General features: G+C 43.9%; 1 protein-coding gene across 1 annotated transcript in view; it reads right to left on the bottom strand.

The window, feature by feature from the left end:
- The window catches only part of LOC310770982 (ATP-binding cassette sub-family A member 2-like), a gene marked incomplete at both ends in the record, with an annotated part of 103944 nt that overhangs the window by 79963 nt on the left and 2078 nt on the right, over positions 1 to 21903 (bottom strand). Inside the window, 2 exons of the mRNA XM_083663676.1 lie at positions 6803 to 7143; positions 20013 to 20061. Coding sequence (XP_083519802.1) covers positions 6803 to 7143; positions 20013 to 20061 — 390 coding nt within the window. The remainder of the gene's footprint in view (positions 1 to 6802; positions 7144 to 20012; positions 20062 to 21903) is intronic.

Consider the following 21903-nt stretch of genomic DNA (forward strand, 5'->3'; position numbering starts at 1 on the left):
GACTTGTCTACCCGATGGCATATTATTATGTCCTACACCTCACTTACTCCAAGTGTGACTCAACAGTGCTCTCAGTACTGCAAGCTGAGATCCACCATGATGCCATCCGTGATGGACATTCAACCCCTTCCTACAAAAAGCCTATGGGCGAATGGAAGGCCTTCATGAGTGAGGTGAGTGTGAGAGAGTGAGGGACAGGCAAATGGAAGGCCTTCATGAGTGTTCTTTTTTTGGAGGAAAAATATATATTGGTCTGCCATCACTGTAGAAATGTCTTAAAACCTTGTCAATTGTTGTCTGAGCTTCAGTTCTGTGTTGTAACAGTCATGTTCTGCCATTTCACATTCAAGACCTTTTAAATGTGTTATTTTTTCGATGTGAATATATATGTTCTCAATCATGATGTTCATTTACGCTGAGTTAAAAATAATTTGCGTGCTTTTAAAAGAAATAATTTTATGTTACATGCATGTGACATTGTGTCCATGTGGGGGTGTGCGAAGAGTGCTCCAAGTGGTGCTCTGCTTTAACTCCCTGTCGTGGGCGTCCCCCCCCCCCTCCTCTCTTTCACTCATTCAGAGCTTCAACACAACAAACATGGCTGCTGTGAGCACATACGGTCTTGTCTTGGACATGGACAGAGCGAAATATGGGATTATTTTGCTTACGTTACATTGCTGACAGTGACAGGGACTGACACTACATAGCCCGTCAGTAAACAATGTTTAAAAGTGCGGAGGCGAACTGGCGAAGGGAGCTGACCAAACGCCGACAAACATCCCGACTTAAAAGAGCAACAGGTTAGCGAATGTGATCGATAACCTAATTACATTCCCTCAAATAAGTTTTTTTATTTTGTGACGAGCAAACATTTTTCACCGTCAGTTTGACGAGGAAATGTGCTCAGTACGAGCGACCCTCTGCCAAGTAACATTATTGAGTCATGACGCTGTTTATTTAATAGGGTGATCTGGTTGTAAAAATAAAACATTTACATCAGAAAGACATTGAAAGCAGTGATTGATAAATGAAATCCAATGTTTTTCTACAAATTGCATCATTGGGAGGTTGATTCTGGCACTCAATATTAAGGGTGGGCAATATATCGATTTTATATCAATATTGTGATATGAGACTATACATGGCAAGGCTGTCCAAACCCTTTTGAATGGGGGCCAGATTTGATAATGTGAAAATACCTGGGGGCCAGCTACTTTCTGTTGTATCTGAATTCTGTTGAATTGATACAGTACATAGAAGTTATGGCAAACTTAGTCTCGACGCCAGACCCATGAGAGTTCTTACGCTGATACACTAGGTTACTGCATGCTGCAGAGCTCTCTCTGGGTCTGGGACACTTTCCCTCAGAGGGCTGGTTATGGGAGGGAACCGTTCACTTGGCCAGTCATATGCCAGTGATGGCTTCAGTCCTCTCCAATCAGTAACGACTTTGCGATCAGACAACACGGGAGGCGCAGCCCATTTGCTCTCTCATCGGTGCTACGACCTGTCACTCATTCAATTTCAACCCGCCTTCAAAACCAGCAGTGGCTGTTAACTGGCACAGACTCACTTATGTAGTATACGGAGCGCAGCGATTCAACGTAATATTTGAGTCTGGGGAGAGACTATGGCAAACTAAGACAGATGGAATTGAATGCTTATGGGAGAGGAGAGTGACTGCTGTGAGGAAGATGTTGAAGATGATGATGGCTAAGACACATCCTTGTTTTACTCCTACTTTGACGTAGAAGGGTCAGACTGTTGTCCACTTATTTGAACGTGGGCTTGCATGCCGTCATGAAATAGCTTTAGAATGGAGAGGAATTTGGGTGGGACTCCAAATCGACTGAGTAGGTCCCAGAGTAGCTTTTGATTTACTGTGTCGAATGCCTTCGAGAGATCAATGAAAGCCATATACAGGTCTTGCTTATGTTCTCTGCACTTCTCCTGGATCCAGGCAGTGGTGGCCGATACAAATTGGCACTGACCTCAAACTATCCAATCAGACAAAAGTTGACATTTTCTCGGAAACGGAAGGTCAGATCGAGATGCCTATAAAGGACTATAATATATTTTCTCACCCCAAATCCATCCATGAGTCTCTACGAGTTACAGTTGCAGAGATACGTCCGCCCTGCATGCAGGACTACAGGAGAGACATAGAGGACAGCGAAGTTGGGGGTTTAAGTCACTGATCAAACACTCGATTTCAGTGATTGCTGTCAGAATATAGAGCCATTTAACACTTATTTTAACACAAAAACATTGCTGAATGTACCTTTAATGTGATAATCTAATTTCTTACGTTCTGAAAATAAATCCTGTTTTCTAAAATTCTGTATTCAATGTTGATTTTTTTCTTTTTGTGATACGAAAGTTTTGACATCAACCAGATTTAAATTTCTACCCATGTCTAGCCAACATTGGAGGCTGATGCCTAGCCAACGTTGGAGGCTGATGTCTAGCCAACGTTGGGTTTTGATGTCAACCCCAACCAAAATTCTGTGTCTATATAACGTTGGAGGCTGATGCCTGGCCAACGTTGGAGGTTGATGTCTACTCAACATGGGGTTTTGACGTCAACCCCAACCAAAATTCTATGTCTATCCAATGTTTGAGGCTGTCTATCCAACGTTGGAGGCTGATGTCTAGCCAACGTTGGAGGCTGATGTCAGCCCAAAGTTGGGTTTTGACATCAACCCAATTTTCATTCTCAACCAAACTTCTACATCTATCCAACATTGGAGGCTGATGTTTATACAACGTTGGGGGCTGATGTCTGCCCAACGTTGGGATTTGATGTCAACCCGATTTTAATTTCCAACCAAAATTCTACATCTATCCAATGTTGGATGCTGATGTCTAACCAACGTCAGAGGCTGATGTCTATCCAACGTTGGAGGCTGATGTCTTGCAAACGTTAGGTTTTGACGTCAACCAGATTTTCATTCTCAACCAAAATTCTACATCTATCCAACGTTGGAGGCTGATGTCTATACAACGTTGGGGGCTGATGTCAGCCCAACGTTGGGATTTGATGTCAACCCGATTTTCATTTCCAACCAAAATTCTACATATATCCAACGTTGGATGCTGATGTCTAACCAACATCAGAGGCTGATGTCTATCCAACGTTGGAGGCTGATATCTTGCCAACGTTGGGTTTTGACGTCAACCAGATTTTCATTCTCAACCAAAATTCTACATCTATCCAACGTTGGAGGCTGACGTCTATACAACGTTGGGGGCTGATGTCTGCCCAACGTTGGGATTTGATGTCAACCCGATTTTCATTTCCAACCAAAATTCTACATATATCCAACGTTGGATGCTGATGTCTAACCAACGTCAGAGGCTGATGTCTATCCAACGTTGGAGGCTGATGTCTTGCCAACGTTGGGTTTTGACGTCAACCAGATTTTCATTCTCAACCAAAATTCTACATCTATCCAACGTTGGAGGCTGACGTCTATACAACGTTGGGGGCTGATGTCTGCCCAACGTTGGGATTTGATGTCAACCCGATTTTCATTTCCAACCAAAATTCTACATATATCCAACGTTGGATGCTGATGTCTAACCAACGTCAGAGGCTGATGTCTATCCAACGTTGGAGGCTGATGTCTTGCCAACGTTGGGTTTTGACGTCAACCAGATTTTCATTCTAAACCAAAATCCTACATCTATCCAACGTTGGAGACTGACGTCTATACAACGTTGGGGGCTGATGTCTGCCCAACGTTGGGATTTGATGTCAACCCGATTTTCATTCCCAACCAAAATTCCACATCTATCCAATGTTGGATGCTGATGTCTAACCAACGTCAGAGGCTGATGTCTATCTAACGTTGGACGCTGATGTCTTGCCAACGTTGTGTTTTGACGTCAACCCGATTTTCATTCTCAACCAAAATCCAACGTCAGTTCAACGTTGGAGTCCAACGTCGATATGACGTTAAACTGACGTCCCGTGCCAGCTGGGACCCATTCCACCGACCCACTAAGTGGCGACAGTGCTCTCCAGACTAGAAAAAGCAGAGCCAAAACTGCAGGGGAACGCGCGAGGAAACCATTCTCATACTGTAAAATGGATTGGCGAAAATGCTTTCGCTTTCGCGCATTATCGCGCTGGGAGCTGGCGGTGGAGGATTGCAAATTTGCATAATAGATTATGCGTGCAACACACTTTGAAACACGGCAGAAAGCCCACAATCGCACGCAGCTTCATTGCAGCTGAGCTCACAACCGAAACGACTCATGCAGACTCGCCCAAAGAGCAGCCGCCAGCAGCCAGGCAGCACAGACAGGCAGAGCCTCGCTTGTGACAAACGCTGCAAAGCCACCAGAGACACACCCATGGAGGGAGGAGTTTGAAGGAGAGGGGGGTTTCCTGCTGCTATGGAGGAAATTACTGTTCAAAACTATTGTTTAGATGTCTGACGTCTTACGCCAAAAATAAATGGTTAAAGTGACTGTTCTATCGAATTTCACAAAAAGCCATTTATCTCAGAATAAATTTTCAGACGCTGAAACCATGCTGTATTCTACTGCTAATGCTTACATAACTACTAACTCTACAAACTAACTCTTTTAGACAGAGAAAGCACACATTCTATTAGTTCTTTTGAGATCATTTGTGTTCACAAAATCTTAGCAGAAAAGAATCCTCAGCTCTTGAAAGATGAGCCAGAATCCTCAAAAAAAAACCTTGGCAGAACCTACCTACAGTATTGAAAAAACGGCTGGCAGTGAATGTGTTAAACGCTACAAATCAATGGGCCCCATAATGTCTTTTCTTTTATCCACTTGGCATAAGGTAGAGAAAGCCACCCATTCTCATGTAAAATGGCATGAAAATAGTCCTATTTTTCATAACTCTGCTTTACTTTCTGGAGGTGTCTCGTTTACTTTTCCTCAGTGGAGTAGTAGGCATCCATGTATTGGCTGATGTCTGTAGTGATGAGGGTCTCAGATCATTTAACGATCTTCGAGTAACTTATGATTTACCCGGCTTTTCGTTCTTTTTATATCTGCAACTCAGATCTTCCATGCGTGCATATGGCGTCCCCTGGACCAGTCCCTTATTTTTATTTTTATTTTATTTTACCTTTATTTATACAGGGAGAGTCCCTTGAGAGCAAGCTCTCATTTACAAGGGAGCCCTGGTGTACAAAGAACATATACAGCAGTTACAAAATTACAGGTTAACACAGCAGACAATAACAAGCATCAAGAGCATAATTAAATAATTTCAAATAAAACATGAACACACCTTGCGAGGAATGCTTTCTAAAAGTGCTTTAAAAGAAGCAAGCGGGATCAAATTATCCATTTTTAAGTTTTCCTGGAGCACATTCCATCTGTTGGGGGCGAACCAAGAAAAAGCGGTCTTTCCTTGTTCGGTTCGCACCCGTGGGACAGACAGTCTGATATAGGACCGCGATCGTGTTTGATAACCTCCACTGTTACAAGAAAGGAGTGCGGATAAGTAAGGTGGAAGTTTCCCAATTAATGCTTTATAAATAAATATCAGACAGTGCTGATCTCTACGCTCCGACAGGGAGGACCAACCCACATTTTCGTACAGAATACAATGATGTGTACTGAAAGCATCACCTGTAACAAAACGCAGAGCGCTATGATATACAGCATCAAGAGGCTTTAAGACGGATGGAGAGGCATACATGTAAATCACATCACCATAATCAAAAACTGACATTATCAAAGATTGGACAACAGTTTTTCTGGCCAATAGTGAAAAACAAGACTTGTTTCTATACAAAAAGCCGATTTTTCTCCTCAAATTCTTTGTGAGATGTTCTACATGTACATGAAAAGAAAGTTTGGTGTCCAACCAAATACCAAGATACTTATAAGAATGGACTAATTGAATTTGGTCGCCTTGAAGCGTACGGATACACAAATTATCATTTCTGTTTAAAGATCTTGAGAACAACATCCACTTTGTCTTAGTGGAGTTCAAAACTAATTTAAGATCGAACAGGGACCGTTGCAACGAATCAAAAGCGGCCTGCAAAGATAAGACGGCCTGTGCCGGGGTGGGTCCAAAACAATATAAGATTGTGTCGTCCGCGTAATAATGGACATTGCAGAGATCAGAAGGAAGAAAAATGTTATTTATATAAAGAGTGAACAGGATAGGCCCGGAAATGGAACCTTGGGGCACGCCCTTCCCGACGTCCAATGAAATGGATTTGATATTTTCCGCCATTACAGACTGTTTCCTTCCAGTCAGATAGTTAGTAAACCATCTGACTGAGGGGTCGTCTAATCCGATGGCGGACAACTGAGCAATCAGGATGTTGTGATCTACTGTATCGAAGGCCTTGGAGAGGTCTACAAAGAGAGCCGCACAGTGCTGGCGGCTATCCAGGCCATTCAGAATGTTATTCAAAACAAGGGATGTGGCAGTGACCGTGCTATGGCCGGGTCTAAAACCAGATTGATGAGGCTGAAGAATGTTGTAAGTATCTAGAAATGCACGGAGCTGTACATTCGCCAAGGTTTCAAGCACCTTGGCAAGGCAGCACAATTTAGAAATGGGACGGTAATTATTTAGATCGCTCAAGTCACCACCTTTAAAGAGGGGTGTAACTTGAGCGGTTTTCCATATGGCCGGGATCTCGCCCGTGACAAATGTTAAATTAAATATATGGGCAATTGAGGGGGCGACCAGGTCAGCGCCAAGGCGTAAAAGGAACGGTGGAATGTCGTCCTCACCCTTGGATTTCCTGGTATTCAATTTGGAGAGAGCCTCATAAACTTCATGACTACTTACTGGTCTGAAGGAAAAACGGTCGTCTGAGGAGGCGGGAATCGCCATCGGAGGCGGGCGGTCGGCTACGAAGGCAGAAGTTGCCAACAGAGGCGGGCGGTCGCTGATGGAGGCGGGGGTCACCGGCGGAGGCGGAGAGTCGGAAACGGAGGCGAGGGTCGCCAACGGAGGCAGGCAATCGCCAGCAGGGGTCGCTAACGAGGGCGGACGGTCGCCAATGGAGGCGGGGGTTGCCAACGGAGGCGGTCGCTCGTTTACAGGGGCGGGGGTCGCCAGCGAAGGCGGTCGGTCGCCAACTGGGGCGGGGATCGCCAGCGGGGGCGGGCGATATCCAGCAGGGGTCGCTAACGAGGGCGGACGGTCGCCAATGGAGGCGGGGGTTGCCAATGGAGGCGGTCGCTCGTTTACAGTGGTGGGGGTCGCCAGCGAGGGCGGACGGTCGCTAATGGAGGCGGGGGTTGCCAATGGAGGTGGTCGCTCGTTTACAGTGGTGGGGGTCGCCAGCGAGGGCGGTCGGTCGCCAACTGGGGCGGGGATCGCCAGCGGAGGCGGGCGATCACCAATGGGGGCGGGGGTCGAGGGGGCCGTGTTATCAGTGAGCCTCTCAAACAAATAGCTCGCGGATACAAAGTGCTGGTTAAAAGTATTGCACATATTAAGTTTGTCTGAGATTATTTTACCATCAACGTTTATCTGGGGGGGGAGAGTAGAGGTAGGTGTGGCTTTGAGAGTTTTAACTGTTTTCCAGAAGTTGGAAGTGTTACAGCTAGCAGCTAGATAATAATCCGCTTTGGCTTTTCTGATTATACAAATGGATTTATTTCTCATTTTCCTAAAGTGAAGCCAATCTGCAGGATCACCAGTTGAGTTAGCATTTGCCCAAGCGGAGTCTTTAAGTCGCAATACTGATTTGATGACCCCTGAGAACCAAGGACTGGAGCGATTTTTTACTCTCAGTTTTTTGTAGGGGGCGTGCTTATCTGCGAACAGATTGAAGACACAAGAGAAATAATCTAATGCTAACTCAGGGTCAGGAATCAGACACAATCTCTCCAGGTCAGAATAAAATAAATCATGTAAAAAGGCTTGATCTGAAAAAAATTTAAAATTACGTTTTCTTATAAACTTACCACTAGATTTAAAACTTTTGGTCAATCTGACACAAGCTATGGGGCAATGATCACTGATTCCCTGCGCAAAAACCCCTCTCAGAGGGTACTTAACTGGTCTATTTGTCAGGATGATGTCTATGAGAGTGGATTTAGATGGATTTTTTACATTCGGTCTAGTGGGATGTTGGATGAGCTGGGATAGATCTAATTCAAGGCACAGATGTTTCAGACTGGCAGATGTTTCAGATAACCAATCGGAATTTAGGTCACCCAACACTAACAGTTCACCAGCGGTGAAGTTGGATAATATTTTTCCGAGATCTTCAAAAGCTGATTTCGGTGCGGAGGGTGGGCGGTATACACCAGCTACTGAAAGGTGAATATCGCCCCCGACACAGACATCTAAAATAATACACTCAAAACATTTTGGGACAGAGGAGGCAGTTAGAACAGAAGCTGTTAAATGATCTTTTACAAAAATCACTACTCCTCCCCCTTTAGCCTTCCTGTCAATTCTAAAAAGGTTAAACCCATTTATGGAAATATCCGAATCCGGGGTTCTACTAGAGAGCCATGATTCTGAGATGACAAGGATATCAGGCAAAGTATCATTAATTAATACATTGATAAAATCCATTTTAGGCAGCAAGCTCCTAACATTGAGATGCAGGAATTTCAGCCCCGAAGTAGCATGAAACTCCTGAATGGACCATAAAGTGGGACTATTTGAGAGGACAGAAGGGGCAGGAGAGATGGGTATAATTTTCAGATTGCCCTTCGTGACTCCCCTTGGTCTTGAAGAGCGGCGAGACAGTCGTACCATACACGGGAATAGAACAGCAATATTAAATGATTCACACATAGCAATATTATACGAATCACACATAGCAATACTATATGAATCGCACATAGCATTCCAATCAGAACAGTCATTATTAATACAGCCATTTGTAATAGCAAAACAGCCATCAGCATTAGAAGATACATAGCTAGATAATGGATCTAGATATGACTGTTCTGGGTTTAACAGTAACCCAAGCCCGAGCTGAGAGAGTGCGAGAGACTGATTGGTTAGGAGGCTTGGATGTGAGTCCCGTCATTTGGTGTCTGGCTCCCATCTAGAGGAGACCAGTGTAGATTTGATGTTGGCAGACAGCATTTTAGCACCTTTTCTATTTAAGTGGAGTCCATCCCTTACGATCACATAATCTTCATACTATATTTAATATAGGTGTACACACTACTGGTTTGGTATCCAGACTGTATAACTTGTTACTGACTTCCTCTTCTGGTCATCTTGCTGTCCAAAAAGTGTGGGAGAGAGACCTGGGTCTCAATGAAGGAGAGGTGAACTGGTCCACCGTATGGGACAATATAGACAGCACGTCCAAAAATCCAAACCATAAACTAATTCACTTTAATTTCGTACATAGACTTTATCTCACACCAAGAAAACGCAACCTCATGAAAATCATCTCCACCCCTGTCTGCCAAATGTGTAATCTCAACCTTGTCGGATCATTCATCCATATGTTCTGGGAGTGTCCTGGAGTTGTAATATTCTGGCAAAAGATTTCCTCCACATTATCGGATCTGTTGGACATGCCTGTCCCCTGCTGTCCTAAACTATTCATTTTGAATGACACATCACCTTTTGCTTTACCGTTTTATAAATCTCAGGTATTATTTACAGGTCTAACAGCTGCCAAGAAAATGCTCGCTCTAAGATGGAGTCCTCCACACATTCTCAACCATAAATCATGGATTATGTCCTTCCTGAACATTGTGCATATGGAACTATCAATAGCTCGAATGCACGGAGCTTGTGAAAAAACTTTATTAACATGGACCTCTACAGCAACTAAAGTCAAACAGCTGTTGACCTGATCATTTTTGTTTAAATACTAATTTTCTTTACTTTCTTTGTTGAATGTTAACAGTGTTCTCTGTTTCTTCTAAAACCAACGTGGGGTGGGTGGGGTGGGTCCGGATCGCCACAGGGGTGGGAAAGGGAGGGGGGGGGGGGGGGGGGTTGTTTTTGTGTTTTTGTATTTTTGTCTTTATTCCTATTCTCCCTGATCCCTCCGGGGACATCTCAAAATGTACTTGACATTGTACTGTTTTATGTAACAAAATCATGAATAAAAAAATTTATAACAAAAAAAAATAAGTGCAACTGTGAAGTGCCTGGTTTGCCATGCACAATGTTCTGTGCATGTTTCAGGGTAGGATGCACAATACCCAAATAGGCTTAACTACACCATCAGACCATCAGCAGCCAAATCTGCCCTTCACACCTCCCAGTGTGTATCATCTACTCTGAATCTCTACATGCCAATTAGGGATGCAGCGGTATACCGTTTGAAGGTATACCGCGGTTTGAAAACGTCACGGTATCAAAACCACTAAGATTTGCCGTCATACCTTCCCCACGGTATCAGCTGTTTCCCCAAAACAAAGTGCCCAGGTCGCTTGCAGAGTGCAGCTTACGTGGCCTCTCCCCCTGGCTGCATGCCTACCTAGACTAGATCACAGTAGAGAGGAGCCGCAAGGACCCCCCTGAACTTTCCCCCATCTAAAAAGACGACGTCGGCTGTATGGTAATATTTCGTCTATTTTTGTCCAAGGTTATCATACCGTCAAAAACTCACACCGTTGCATCCCTACCTGCCAATAGGGCAGGCGAGGCCATGCAGCAGCCGAGCCGTGGGCGAGGCCGCGCTGCGGCTGAGCTACGTATGCAAGTTGCAGGGCGGTTGCAGGGCGAATCGAGCGCGCGAGAAGTTGACTCTGCCTTCTTCTTCTATGCCCCTCCCCCTCCTGACAAATCAATGTCTGCTTCTGACGCGGGCCAATCCTACAGCGGCAATGTCCACCATCCATCCCCTCCTCTAAGGCCCCAGTATGAGCGTCATGTGACCAGCGTCATGTGACCAGCCTACAGAGGCTCTCTCCTCTACAAAGTGTGCCAGAGAGTGTAACAGGTCTAGAGATAACTCGCAACACCCTTTCATCACATTAATTCCAGTCATACACCCACAGCGGGAACACATAGCAGCCTGCACATGCACACGCACACACACACGCACACACACACACACACACGCACACACGGACACACACACACACACACACACACAGATAAAAACACAGAAATCTTTTTCTCGCCTTGATAGGAATTAGGGATGGGCATTTCTAGCAAAAACACTATTCGAAATTCGCTGGCCAAATTCGAATTTAATTCGAAAAAAAAAAAAAAATGTAATTTTTTTTTTTTTTTTTTTTTTTGTGAGTGAAATGTTGCATTGTCTCCCCTGATTCTAAGTCTACGGCTTTATTAATTAATATAAAAAGCTTCTGCTGTGGATTTTTAGCTCAAACAAGCATTGCACCAGTGAAGTAAAGAACATGTTACATGACATTGACATTTTCGAAAATAAAAAACAGTTTTGACAATCATGAGTGGTTCATTAAATATTTAGTAGGCTCAGGTCTGAGTGCCAAAGGGGTGCCAAAGTCACCCCCTCTCCCTCTTCATGGGATTTCATCCGCCATTCCTTTTTCCATAAACCTTGCTTAAAATGCTTATAAAAATGGTTTTACTTGCTCAAACCAAGCGATTTGACTATACTTAGAATCAGGGGAGACAATGCAACATTTCACTCAATTTCTTTTTTTTTTTTTTTTTTTAATTTCGAATTTCAATAATAAAAGTCGACCTTGATAATAACAACGATTATTCGAAAATTCGAAATTCGATGCCCATCCCTAATAGGAATCAGCTAAAACTCTTTCATCAAAACAAGAGAGCTATATGGACTCCCTCAATACCTTGACAAGATTAGTCAAATCTCTGTACTGAAGCACTAAAACAATTTCGGAGTTGAATCACAAACGAAATAATTACTTTGTAAGATCATTTCAACTTTAACGTCAGCATTGCAAAGGAAGCTTTTAATGATGAATCCCTCAAAGCGCTATAGCGGTTTGTTTCCCTCGGCGGTGCCGGATAGCTTTCTCTGCGATGCTTGGTTTGATGTGGCTTTGCTGCTACAATATGCCCAGCCATCATGAGTCTCATTGAGATTGTCAGAGATGATCACTAGCCTATCCACCTTATTGTTGAATGCCCCACTGTAAAAAAATAATTGTGGGTACAAGGTCCGGTTTAACATGACTTATTGTTGCAGCTTGCCATTTCCTTAGTCACGTTATAAACAACTAACCAACGCTGGGGGTCCGTATGGAAACAGTGTTACTCGAAATGGTTAAAAGTTCAATCAATTTGGTCATTTAGTGGCGTTTTACTGCCATGTAAAGTAACTATTACGCTAGCCGCTAGCATTAGCCACAGTAGCCGACTACCCACAATGCATTGCGTTATCCCAGCACCCGAACGACACGGCTGGAGAGCAGAATGGCTCTGCTGTAAAATCCTCATAGACGTTCTTTTTGTCAAGTTAAAACAGTCTATTACACCGGAAGCGGAAGAAGCACCCATCATTTTAATAATTAAATATCAAAAGGTGAGCATGCAGGATGTTGAAGTTATCAATTAATGCTACTAACAGGGGCATAATAGACTGTCTGAATATGTGGAGTACAGTCTGGCCAAAACTGGTTCTCATGGTCTAATAGACCTGTGAAATGCATGAAAAACCAGCTACTGTACTTCACTTTGGGGAGGAAAAAGGTATCAAATATCAATGTTCACAAATACTGTCCACCTACCCATATATACAAAAAAATGGCTCTATATGGCCTTTTTCAGACCAGCTTTTCAAGGGTTAAAAACCAGTTACTTCAAATTCACAACCTATAGTATCCCCAAAATGGCTCTATAGAGACAGTCTGCATGTCTGGGAACGCCCATACAGGCTCTAGGAACGCCCACAATAGACGCTGGGTTAGCCTGGGGGCAGGGTCAGGGTGGGGTAAATTCCCCTGTTCTATCCATTCAGCAAAGTTAGAATTTAGCTGATAGCCCAGCCCAGGCAGACACGATCGGGGATTTAACCACCGCAGTAAACGCACATCTGAGCAGACGTCTTGTGTTCTGCTCTAGAACCCCCGAACCTGTAGTTTAGAGCCGCAGCACGTCTTTTGGTGAGTCAGCCCATGAGATATATCGGCGGTTTTACCCCACTCGCGCGCCAGCCGTTTAACATTTTGTGGGCGTTCCCAGACATGCGGACTGTCTATGATGAGACGTGGCCTCAACCTATGGCGTTTTTCAGACCAGCTTTTCAAGGGTTAAATCGCCTTGTGCCACTTTTTGGCAGTCACATAGTTTCTACCATCACAGAGATGGTTTTCCCTAGTTGTTTATATAGTGTGCACAATCTGTCGCATAATAGCAAGTGTCTGGTGTTGATGATGAGTTTGACACTTTTTGTACATTTGAGTCATTTGAATAAATCAAACTTTAAAGTTTACGTTTTTGCGATTTTTCTTAGATTGCGCTCCTCATCCTCTGAATCATGTGGCACATTCAGTAGTCTCAGTAGTAGCTATTACAGTGACTGGATAATTATTAATTGATAGCTTACTAAAATAATATGCAATAATATATTCAACATTAACAATGAGACTAATACTATCAAAATGTTGTGGATTGTAGCGCCATAATCATGGCTAATGGGTTTTAGGCTGGGCTCACATTAGTTAATTCTGTTGCTGGTGTTGTAAAAAGTTTAAATGAATCAGAGATGGGAAGTATGTCTGTAAGATGTCTGTTTCTCTGCACCGTGATTTTCCCACTGGGATGTCATAAATCCCACTGTGACATCATCCGTGATGTCATAAATCCCACTGTGACCTAATCAGTGATGTCATAAATCCCAGTGATGTCATAAATCCCAGTGATGTCATGAATCTCACTGTGACATCATTGGCGATGTCATAAATCCCACTGTGACATCATCAGTGATGTCATAAATCTGATCATCAGTGATGCTGGTCTCATTGGCCACACAGCAGCCGAGCTGCGGCCAAATAATACCTTCTGTTTGAGACACAGCATACAAGTCAGTGTGGTACAGTGACACATCTGAAGGAATGGCTGTTCAAGCAGGGCATGATGACACGCAGCTCCATGATGCCGTCAGGGCAGGAGACCTGGACACACTGAGGAGCCTGCTGCAGGAAGACCACTTCAGAAGGCAGATCAATGAGAAGTGTTTTTATGGGTGTGGGACCCCTCTGGCATACACAGCCTTGTGGGGTCATGCTGCCTGTGTGGACTACCTGATCACACAGGGAGCACAGGTAGACCTAGCTGATGAGTATTACTGGACGCCTCTCTACTTGGCCGTGAGCTTTGGTCACCTGGACTGTGTCCGGATCCTCCTGGAAGCCGGGGCCGACCCGAACAGAATCATACACGGCTCAGACACCCTGACCCCTCTCTACATCAGTGCTGTACACAACCACCTGGACTGCTTCCGCCTGCTGCTCCAGGCCGCTGGCGTTCTGACCCGTGATGTGGCTTCTTTCCTGCTGGAGGTGGTGCTGAATAACAGGTGCAACACGGCCTTCATCCAGCTGCTGCTGGACCACGGTGCTGACCCGGCCCTGGTGACCAGAGAGCAGGCAGAGCTGGATGTGAGGGCGGATCCTCAAGGGTCAAGGGTCAAGGGTAGTTTATTTGTCACATACAATGTCATACAAGGTAAAACATGCAGTGAAATGAAATAGGATTAGGTCTCTGCCTTTACACTATGTCAAAGAAGAAAGAAAACAACAATAATAACAATAAAAGACACAGGACATAAGAGTCATAAAGTGCTGATCATAAAGTGCTAACCATTTAGTGCTGTACAGTATTGTACAGTATCCTAAGTAAAAAGACCAAATAATTTAAAAAGCAGTAGCCTAACACGGCCTGCATAAAATACCATAATCGAACCATAAATAATTGTTAGAAAAAATAATAAAAAACATGGCAACGTCCTACAGTTACTACTGTCTTGCATTTATCATGCGGACAGCCTGGGGGAAGAAACTGAGGCTCTCAGGGTCTTTCTGGAGGCCAAGAGATGTCCTCACAGTCTGGTCAGTGCTGGGCACACATCGGCTGAACCAAGTCCACTCCCTACCACTACCACAAGCGATGAAGGACTTTGTGCTCCACCAAAACTGACTTAAGGACTGTCAGTTAATTTATTTCATTTCCTACATTTAGTTCTTCAGTGACTGTGTTTCAAACAAATCCAGGACCAGAGATTATATAGCATCATACACCACCTGGGCTGTAGCCAATTCTACTTCTATCATTGGAGAGCGATAATTGGAGTGTATCCGTGTGTGCTTGGTTCATCGTCTCCAGAGTCCTCACGCCAGAAATTCTGTTTATCTTAATATGACGTGAGGTTCAGTTAGCATTGCACAGGAACAGCCATGAGATTAAATTTCAGAGCCTGTAATTTTTTACTTGATTAAACAAGTTGAATCAGTGTTTGTTTCTTTCTTTTCTAAAGGCTTTAGATGTTTGTTTTTGTTGATCAAAGACTTTTTGATCTTTACATATTTACAATCAATTGGAAATGGGACCGATTAGAATCAAGTATTTATAAAAAATAAATAATTAGACCTATTTGACGATCGAATGTAGAAGATCTGAGATAGAGAGGCACCAGGGTCAACTTGTGTCTTAATAACTTGTCACTTTGGCCTGAACATGTCTGGGTCGCTTATGGGGGAAGAGTGTGTGTACAGACAGTATGTGCAGGTGACATCTGAACTAACTTGACCAGTGGTGTTTAAACTTGTGTGTGTCTGAGGCACACCAAAGTGCAAGACAAAATCTCAAGGCACACAATACCTGTGCAAAATAGCCTCTATGTGTGTTTCCCCATCATTATTTCTCTGTTATCCTTGAAATAATTTCTTTAGGCTATAGAATCTGCCTATGAGTGCATACAAATAACTGATATAGTCCAATTCAAAATTAACTCGTGACTTTTTGTACATGTAGACTATTTGCAATAATAATGTATGGTTGTCACAACATCCCAAAGCACACCTGGACTTGCCTCAAGGCACACAAGTGCCTGACACTGATCATTCATTGACTGTTGTGTTTGGCAAACTGTATGCAAATGCTCACAAATGAAAATGAATTTGGATTCTCCTAAAGGGAAGTTTACAACGATTCCTATTATCTGACACATTATACCACTTGCACTGACTGGTGTGACCAGTTATAGTTTTGGGTAGCACTGCCAAGAACAATGATTGCAAAAAATGTGATGAAATGGTTTTGCAGTCTGGAGCCCCGCCAAAACACCATCATGAAAATGAAATTGGACAGTTTCTGCAAATAATATGGGTGGAAATGAAAACAATGGTTGACTGATTTCGGATTTACGCTAGCAACAATCTTGAGTGGATTTGGGCCTCGGCCTCTAACTCACTAATTACACTTCTCTGTAACTGTTGTAGTATTCTGTGCTGTGGGTGTGCGGGTGTGTGAGTGTGCGCACGCATGTGTGTTTGTGTGTTTCTTTGCTAGTTTATAGAGCGATAAACCTAATGTGCCCCGCCCACTTGCCACCTTGAAGGGTATTGGTATTTCAGTGACCATGTAGGAACTGATGGATTGTCAAAGTCTCTGGTCATGAATCACATCATTAGTATGAAGCACCTACCTACCTAGCAGGGCTGGACTGGGACCAAAAAAGCTACCTGCCATGTGTCAGACAGGCCCACAATTTCGAATCGGCCCAATTTTTCGAGCTCGCGCTCGCATGGGTTGGGGATTTACTTATAAAGCCACATGTTATGACCCGGTCTAGGGGTTTTAGGTGTAATGATGTTGCAGCATTAAATAAACGTGCCCAGTGAGAACTCAACGGTTACTTATTAAATAGACATAAGTACAGTACTGTTGTTGAGGCTATAATAAAGGACTGTATGATACTATAACTTGCTGGTTCTGATTGGATTTAAACTTCGCTCCAGGTGTGTCTGTTAAAACACGGAAGCAGACAACTTATCTTCTTTCAAGACTTTTACTTGACTGAGCAATGGTCAGACATGGGCGTGGTTTACATGTGTATGTGGTTCTGTAAAGAAACTAGAACGACCGCAACGCGGACTTATGCCTCCGCCATTAGTTCATTCTGGAGTCCAAATCGCCATTTGAGGCAAATTGGAAGAGATTCGGTCAAGGCGCTCCTGTGATGTTGCGTTACAGAGCTTGGAAATTGGGTGTGTGAGAGGTCACAGTGACCTTGAACTTTGACCACCAAAATGTAATCAGTTCATCCTTGAGTCCAAGTCGATGTTTGAGACAAGTTTGATTAAATTCCGTCAAGGCATTCCTGAGATATCACGTTAACAAGCTTGAAAATGGCGTTCGAGAGCTCACCTTGACCTTTGACCTTTGACCACCAAAATCTAATCAGATCATCCTTGAGTCCAAGGCGATGTTTGAGGCAAATTTGATGAAATTCCGTCAAGGCATTCGTGAGATATCGTGTTAACAAGCTGGAAAATGGCGTTTGAGAGGTCACAGTGACCTTGACCTTTGACCAGCAAAATCTAATCAGTTCATCCTTGAGTCCAAGTCGATGTTTGAGACAAGTTTGATAAAATTCCGTCAAGGCATTCCTGAGATATCACGTTAACAAGCTTGAAAATGGCGTTTGAGAGGTCAGTGACCTTGACCTTTGACTTTTGACCACCAAAATCTAATCGGTTCATCCTTGAGTCTAAGTAGATGTTTGAGGCAAATTTGATGAAATTCCGTCAAGGTATTCATGAGATATCGCGTTAACAAGCTGGAAAATGGCGTTTGAGAGGTCACAGTGACCTTGACCTTTGACTTTTGACCACCAAAATCTAATCAGTTCATCCTTGAGTCCAAGTCGATGTTTGAGACAAGTTTGATTAAATTCCGTCAAGGCATTCCTGAGATATCGGGTTAACAAGCTTGAAAATGGCGTTCGAGAGGTCACAGTGACCTTGACCTTTGACCTTTGACCGCCAAAATCTAATCAGATCATCCTTGAGTCTAAGTCGATGTTTGAGGCAAATTTGATGAAATTCCGTCCAGGCGTTCCTCAGATATCGCGTTAACAAGCTTGAAAATGGCGTTCGAGAGGTCACAGTGACCTTGACCTTTGACCTTGGACCACCAAAATCTAATCAGATCATCCTTGGGCCTAAGTGAATGTTTAGGCGAATCTGATGAAATTTTGTCAAGTTGTTCCTCAGATATCGCGTTAACAAGCTTGAAAATGGCGTTCGAGAGGTCACAGTGACCTTGACCTTTGACCTTGGGCCACCAAAATCTAATCAGATCATCCTTGGGTCTAAGTGAATGTTTAAGGCGAATCTGATGAAATTTTGTCAAGTTGTTCCTCAGATATCGCGTTAACAAGCTTGAAAATGGCGTTCGAGAGGTCACAGTGACCTTGACCTTTGACCTTGGACCACCAAAATCTAATCAGATCATCCTTGGGCCTAAGTGAATGTTTAAGGCGAATCTGATGAAATTCCATCAAGGCGTTCCTCAGATATCGCGTTAACAAGCTTGAAAATGGCGTTCGAGAGGTCACAGTGACCTTGACCTTTGACCTTGGACCACCAAAATCTAATCAGATCATCCTTGGGCCTAAGTGAATGTTTAAGGCGAATCTGATGAAATTCCATCAAGGCGTTCCTCAGATATGGCGTTAACAAACATCCGTATGGACGGACGGACGGACGGACGGACGGACATCCGTACGTACGGACGGACAACCCGGATCCATAATGCCTTCGGCCTGGCTTCGCCGGCGGAGGCATAATAAAATATATATATACATTATTATAATTACAGTAATAAACTAGTCCACCACAAAGCCTATAGCATCAGTTATATCCATCTATGCATACATACACACAGTATATACACTATATACTGACATAAACTATTGTATGTTCACTACATACATAGCCAGCATATCAGCCTCCATATCAACATACATGTACATATATCGTGGAAATAACAATCACTAATAATTACTATTACTTGCCTAAGCTTGATACAATAAAACTATTTAAATGTGCACCAAACCACAAACCACTATGAATTATACAATACTAATGCAGGGCAAACATCTATTTCTAATATAATCTTAGTCATAGCATAGTCTCCACAATGCACCCGACAGGCACGGAGTATGGCATTCCATCAATTATTCAATTAACAGCCACGTGTACTAGGAGCGGAATCCATCACGCATCCTTCTAGGGTAACCAAATCTCCAACATGAATATAAACTTATGCTTTACATTAACTGCAATTAACTGATAACTTAAACAGTGACATGACTTACAGGTCTCAGGGACGCACGCACACAGTACTAACTGAGATCAGTCTCTGAACCGCGGACATGAACCATGCTCCTCACTCGCTTTCTTCTCTCTGTCCGCTCGCACTTCACCTCTCCAGCGCGTGCCCGCTACACTACAGCGCGTGCCCGCTACAGCACGAGTCCGTTCCAATCCCCAGCGCGTACCTGATCTGCATCCTCAGCAAACGGCGCTGATAGACGGCCTTTTGAACAAGTACTAAACATAACACTGATTTTTTTAAAGTGCAGACATTTCAGTCGCACACTGTGCGTCTCAGCAGCGCAGCATGTCAGCATGTGTGTGCGCTGCTCTCAGCAGGGTGTGTGCGTTGTGCACCCGCCTATACAGAGACACATAGCCTATTACTATCTTGCACATTGTGGAGTTAGAGGGAGCACCAACAACATCTTTGAACAACACGTCTGTTAGCAGAGTGGGTTAATGCAGCAGTTCTCGCGTGCACTCCCAGAGCAGCAGCAAGACGGAGGAAATAAATATAACACGAGGAACAGTTTCTCTTTCTCTCTCTGTGGTCAGAGACACACACAGACATACATACGTTTTCCGTGCATGTCATTGGCTGTCACCACCTGTGTTGCCTTCAGGTAACATCCTAAATTACAAAGCTATACATTAGCATTGGTTAGAGGGCCACTCCAGAGACCAGAATCATTCATTATTGACGCCTGAATGGGCCGCTACCGGCCCAATCAAATACATAATACATACTTTTTCACCAACCTGACCGGCCCACTTACCCAGCGGCCATCGCACCGGTAAGAATACATTGCAGTCCAGCCCTGCTACCTAGTATGAGACAAGGACAAAGTCATGAGTTTACATCAGAGCCGTGTATATAGAAGAGTCACGACATCTCCATTCACTCCAATGGACCAGTTTTTTACTCTCAAGAGTTCCAGGAAGTAAGGTCCTGGATTAAGCAACACTATCGAGTTGCAGTAAAATGGACAGTTTGTGTTGTACTTTGAACGTTTTTTTAGTTTTTGTTTTTTTAATTAAATTGTACATTATCAGCTTTATTTTAGCATTCAAAAGTAGCGCGAGACCCTTCCTGGCTGTTCATTAGCTAATGAGTCACACATTTTGGTCCTCCGCTGACGCCAGTCTCTCTCTAAATTGCTCTGGTTTACATCAAATGCAATGTCCACACTCTCTTAATCAGGCACGTGCAGAGGTGGGTGCTAGGGGTGCCCGAGCACCTGCCCGTTTTCCCCTGATGCCCAAAGTGCAATTTTTTTCTCTTTTTTTTTTTTTTTTTTTTACAGTGAAGGCATGATGCCCAGCACCCTTCAAGAAGAACTTTTAACAATAAATAACAATTGGGCAATAAATAAAATGTCCGGACAGTTTACACATGCTGACCTTTCAACCGGAAGTTAAGTAATCGTCTTTATTTATTTTTTCCCAGGATGGCAAAGGCATGACCCGCCCTTCTCCGCATCTGATTGGCCTAGCGTCAAACGTTGTTGTTCCAATCACATTCGCTTGGCTATTCCTATAAAATCCATATAAAAGGGAGCATGTTGCTCTGTTCTCCAAGGACATTGGCGACTGGATGTCTGCCCACCACCTCAAGCTCAACCTTGGTAAGACAGAGCTACTCTTCCTCCCAGGGAAAGACTGTCCTCTCACAGATCTCTCCATCTCCATCGAAAACACCACTGTACTGCCCTCCCAAACAGCTAAGAACCTTGGGGTGATCCTCGACAACCAGCTGTCTTGCTCAGCCAACATAGCTGCTACAGCACGCTCCTGTAGGTTCTCCCTCTACAACATCCGCAAAATCCGTCCCTTCCTCACAAGAGAAGCGACTCAACTCCTGGTCCAGTCACTTATCATCCCTCGCCTGGACTACTGCAACGTGCTCCTGGCTGGCCTACCTGCCACCGACATCCGACCGCTTCAGCTCATTCAGAACGCTGCAGCCCGTCTGGTATTCAACCAACTCAAATTCTCTCATGTCACTCCCCTCTTCCAGGAGCTCCACTGGCTTCCCATCTCAGCTCGCATCAAATTCAAGACACTGGTAATGGCCTACAGGGCAGTACACCAGTCAGCTCCCCTGTACCTGCAATCTATGGTCAGGTTCCAAACCTCTCACCGCTCCCTTCGCTCCTCTACCAGTGCAGGGCGCCTCACTCCTCCTTCGCTACGGGTGCTCAAAAGTCGCTCATCCCGATCTCGACTCTTCTCCTCCCTGGCACCCCAATGGTGGAACGAGCTGCCACCTTCGGTCAGGACTGCTGAATCACTGCCGATCTTTCGGAAAAGACTAAAGACTCACCTTTTCAGGCTCCACCTGGGCCCTTCTTGATCTAACTTCTTTCTCTCTCTTTATTTAATATTAAAAAAAAAAAAAAAAAACCCTAAACTAAAACTCGTACCACTGTTCCTTCAGGATTTGTAGTTGTCATAGACTGTGCTCCATAGTTGATTGCTCTATTGCTGACAAAAAGTGTGTTACTGTAAGTCGCTTTGGATAAAAGCGTCTGCCAAATGACGTAATGTAAATGTAAATGTTCTCTGTTTACATTTTTGTCCAACTTATGATGTCATAGTGATGTCATAAGACCACTGATGATGTCATCAGTGATGTTATAAGACTGACGATGTCATCAGTGATGTCAT

The sequence above is a fragment of the Poromitra crassiceps genome (assembly GCF_964638095.1).
Source record: "Poromitra crassiceps genome assembly, contig: HAP1_SCAFFOLD_287, whole genome shotgun sequence".
Lineage (NCBI taxonomy): Eukaryota > Metazoa > Chordata > Actinopteri > Beryciformes > Melamphaidae > Poromitra > Poromitra crassiceps.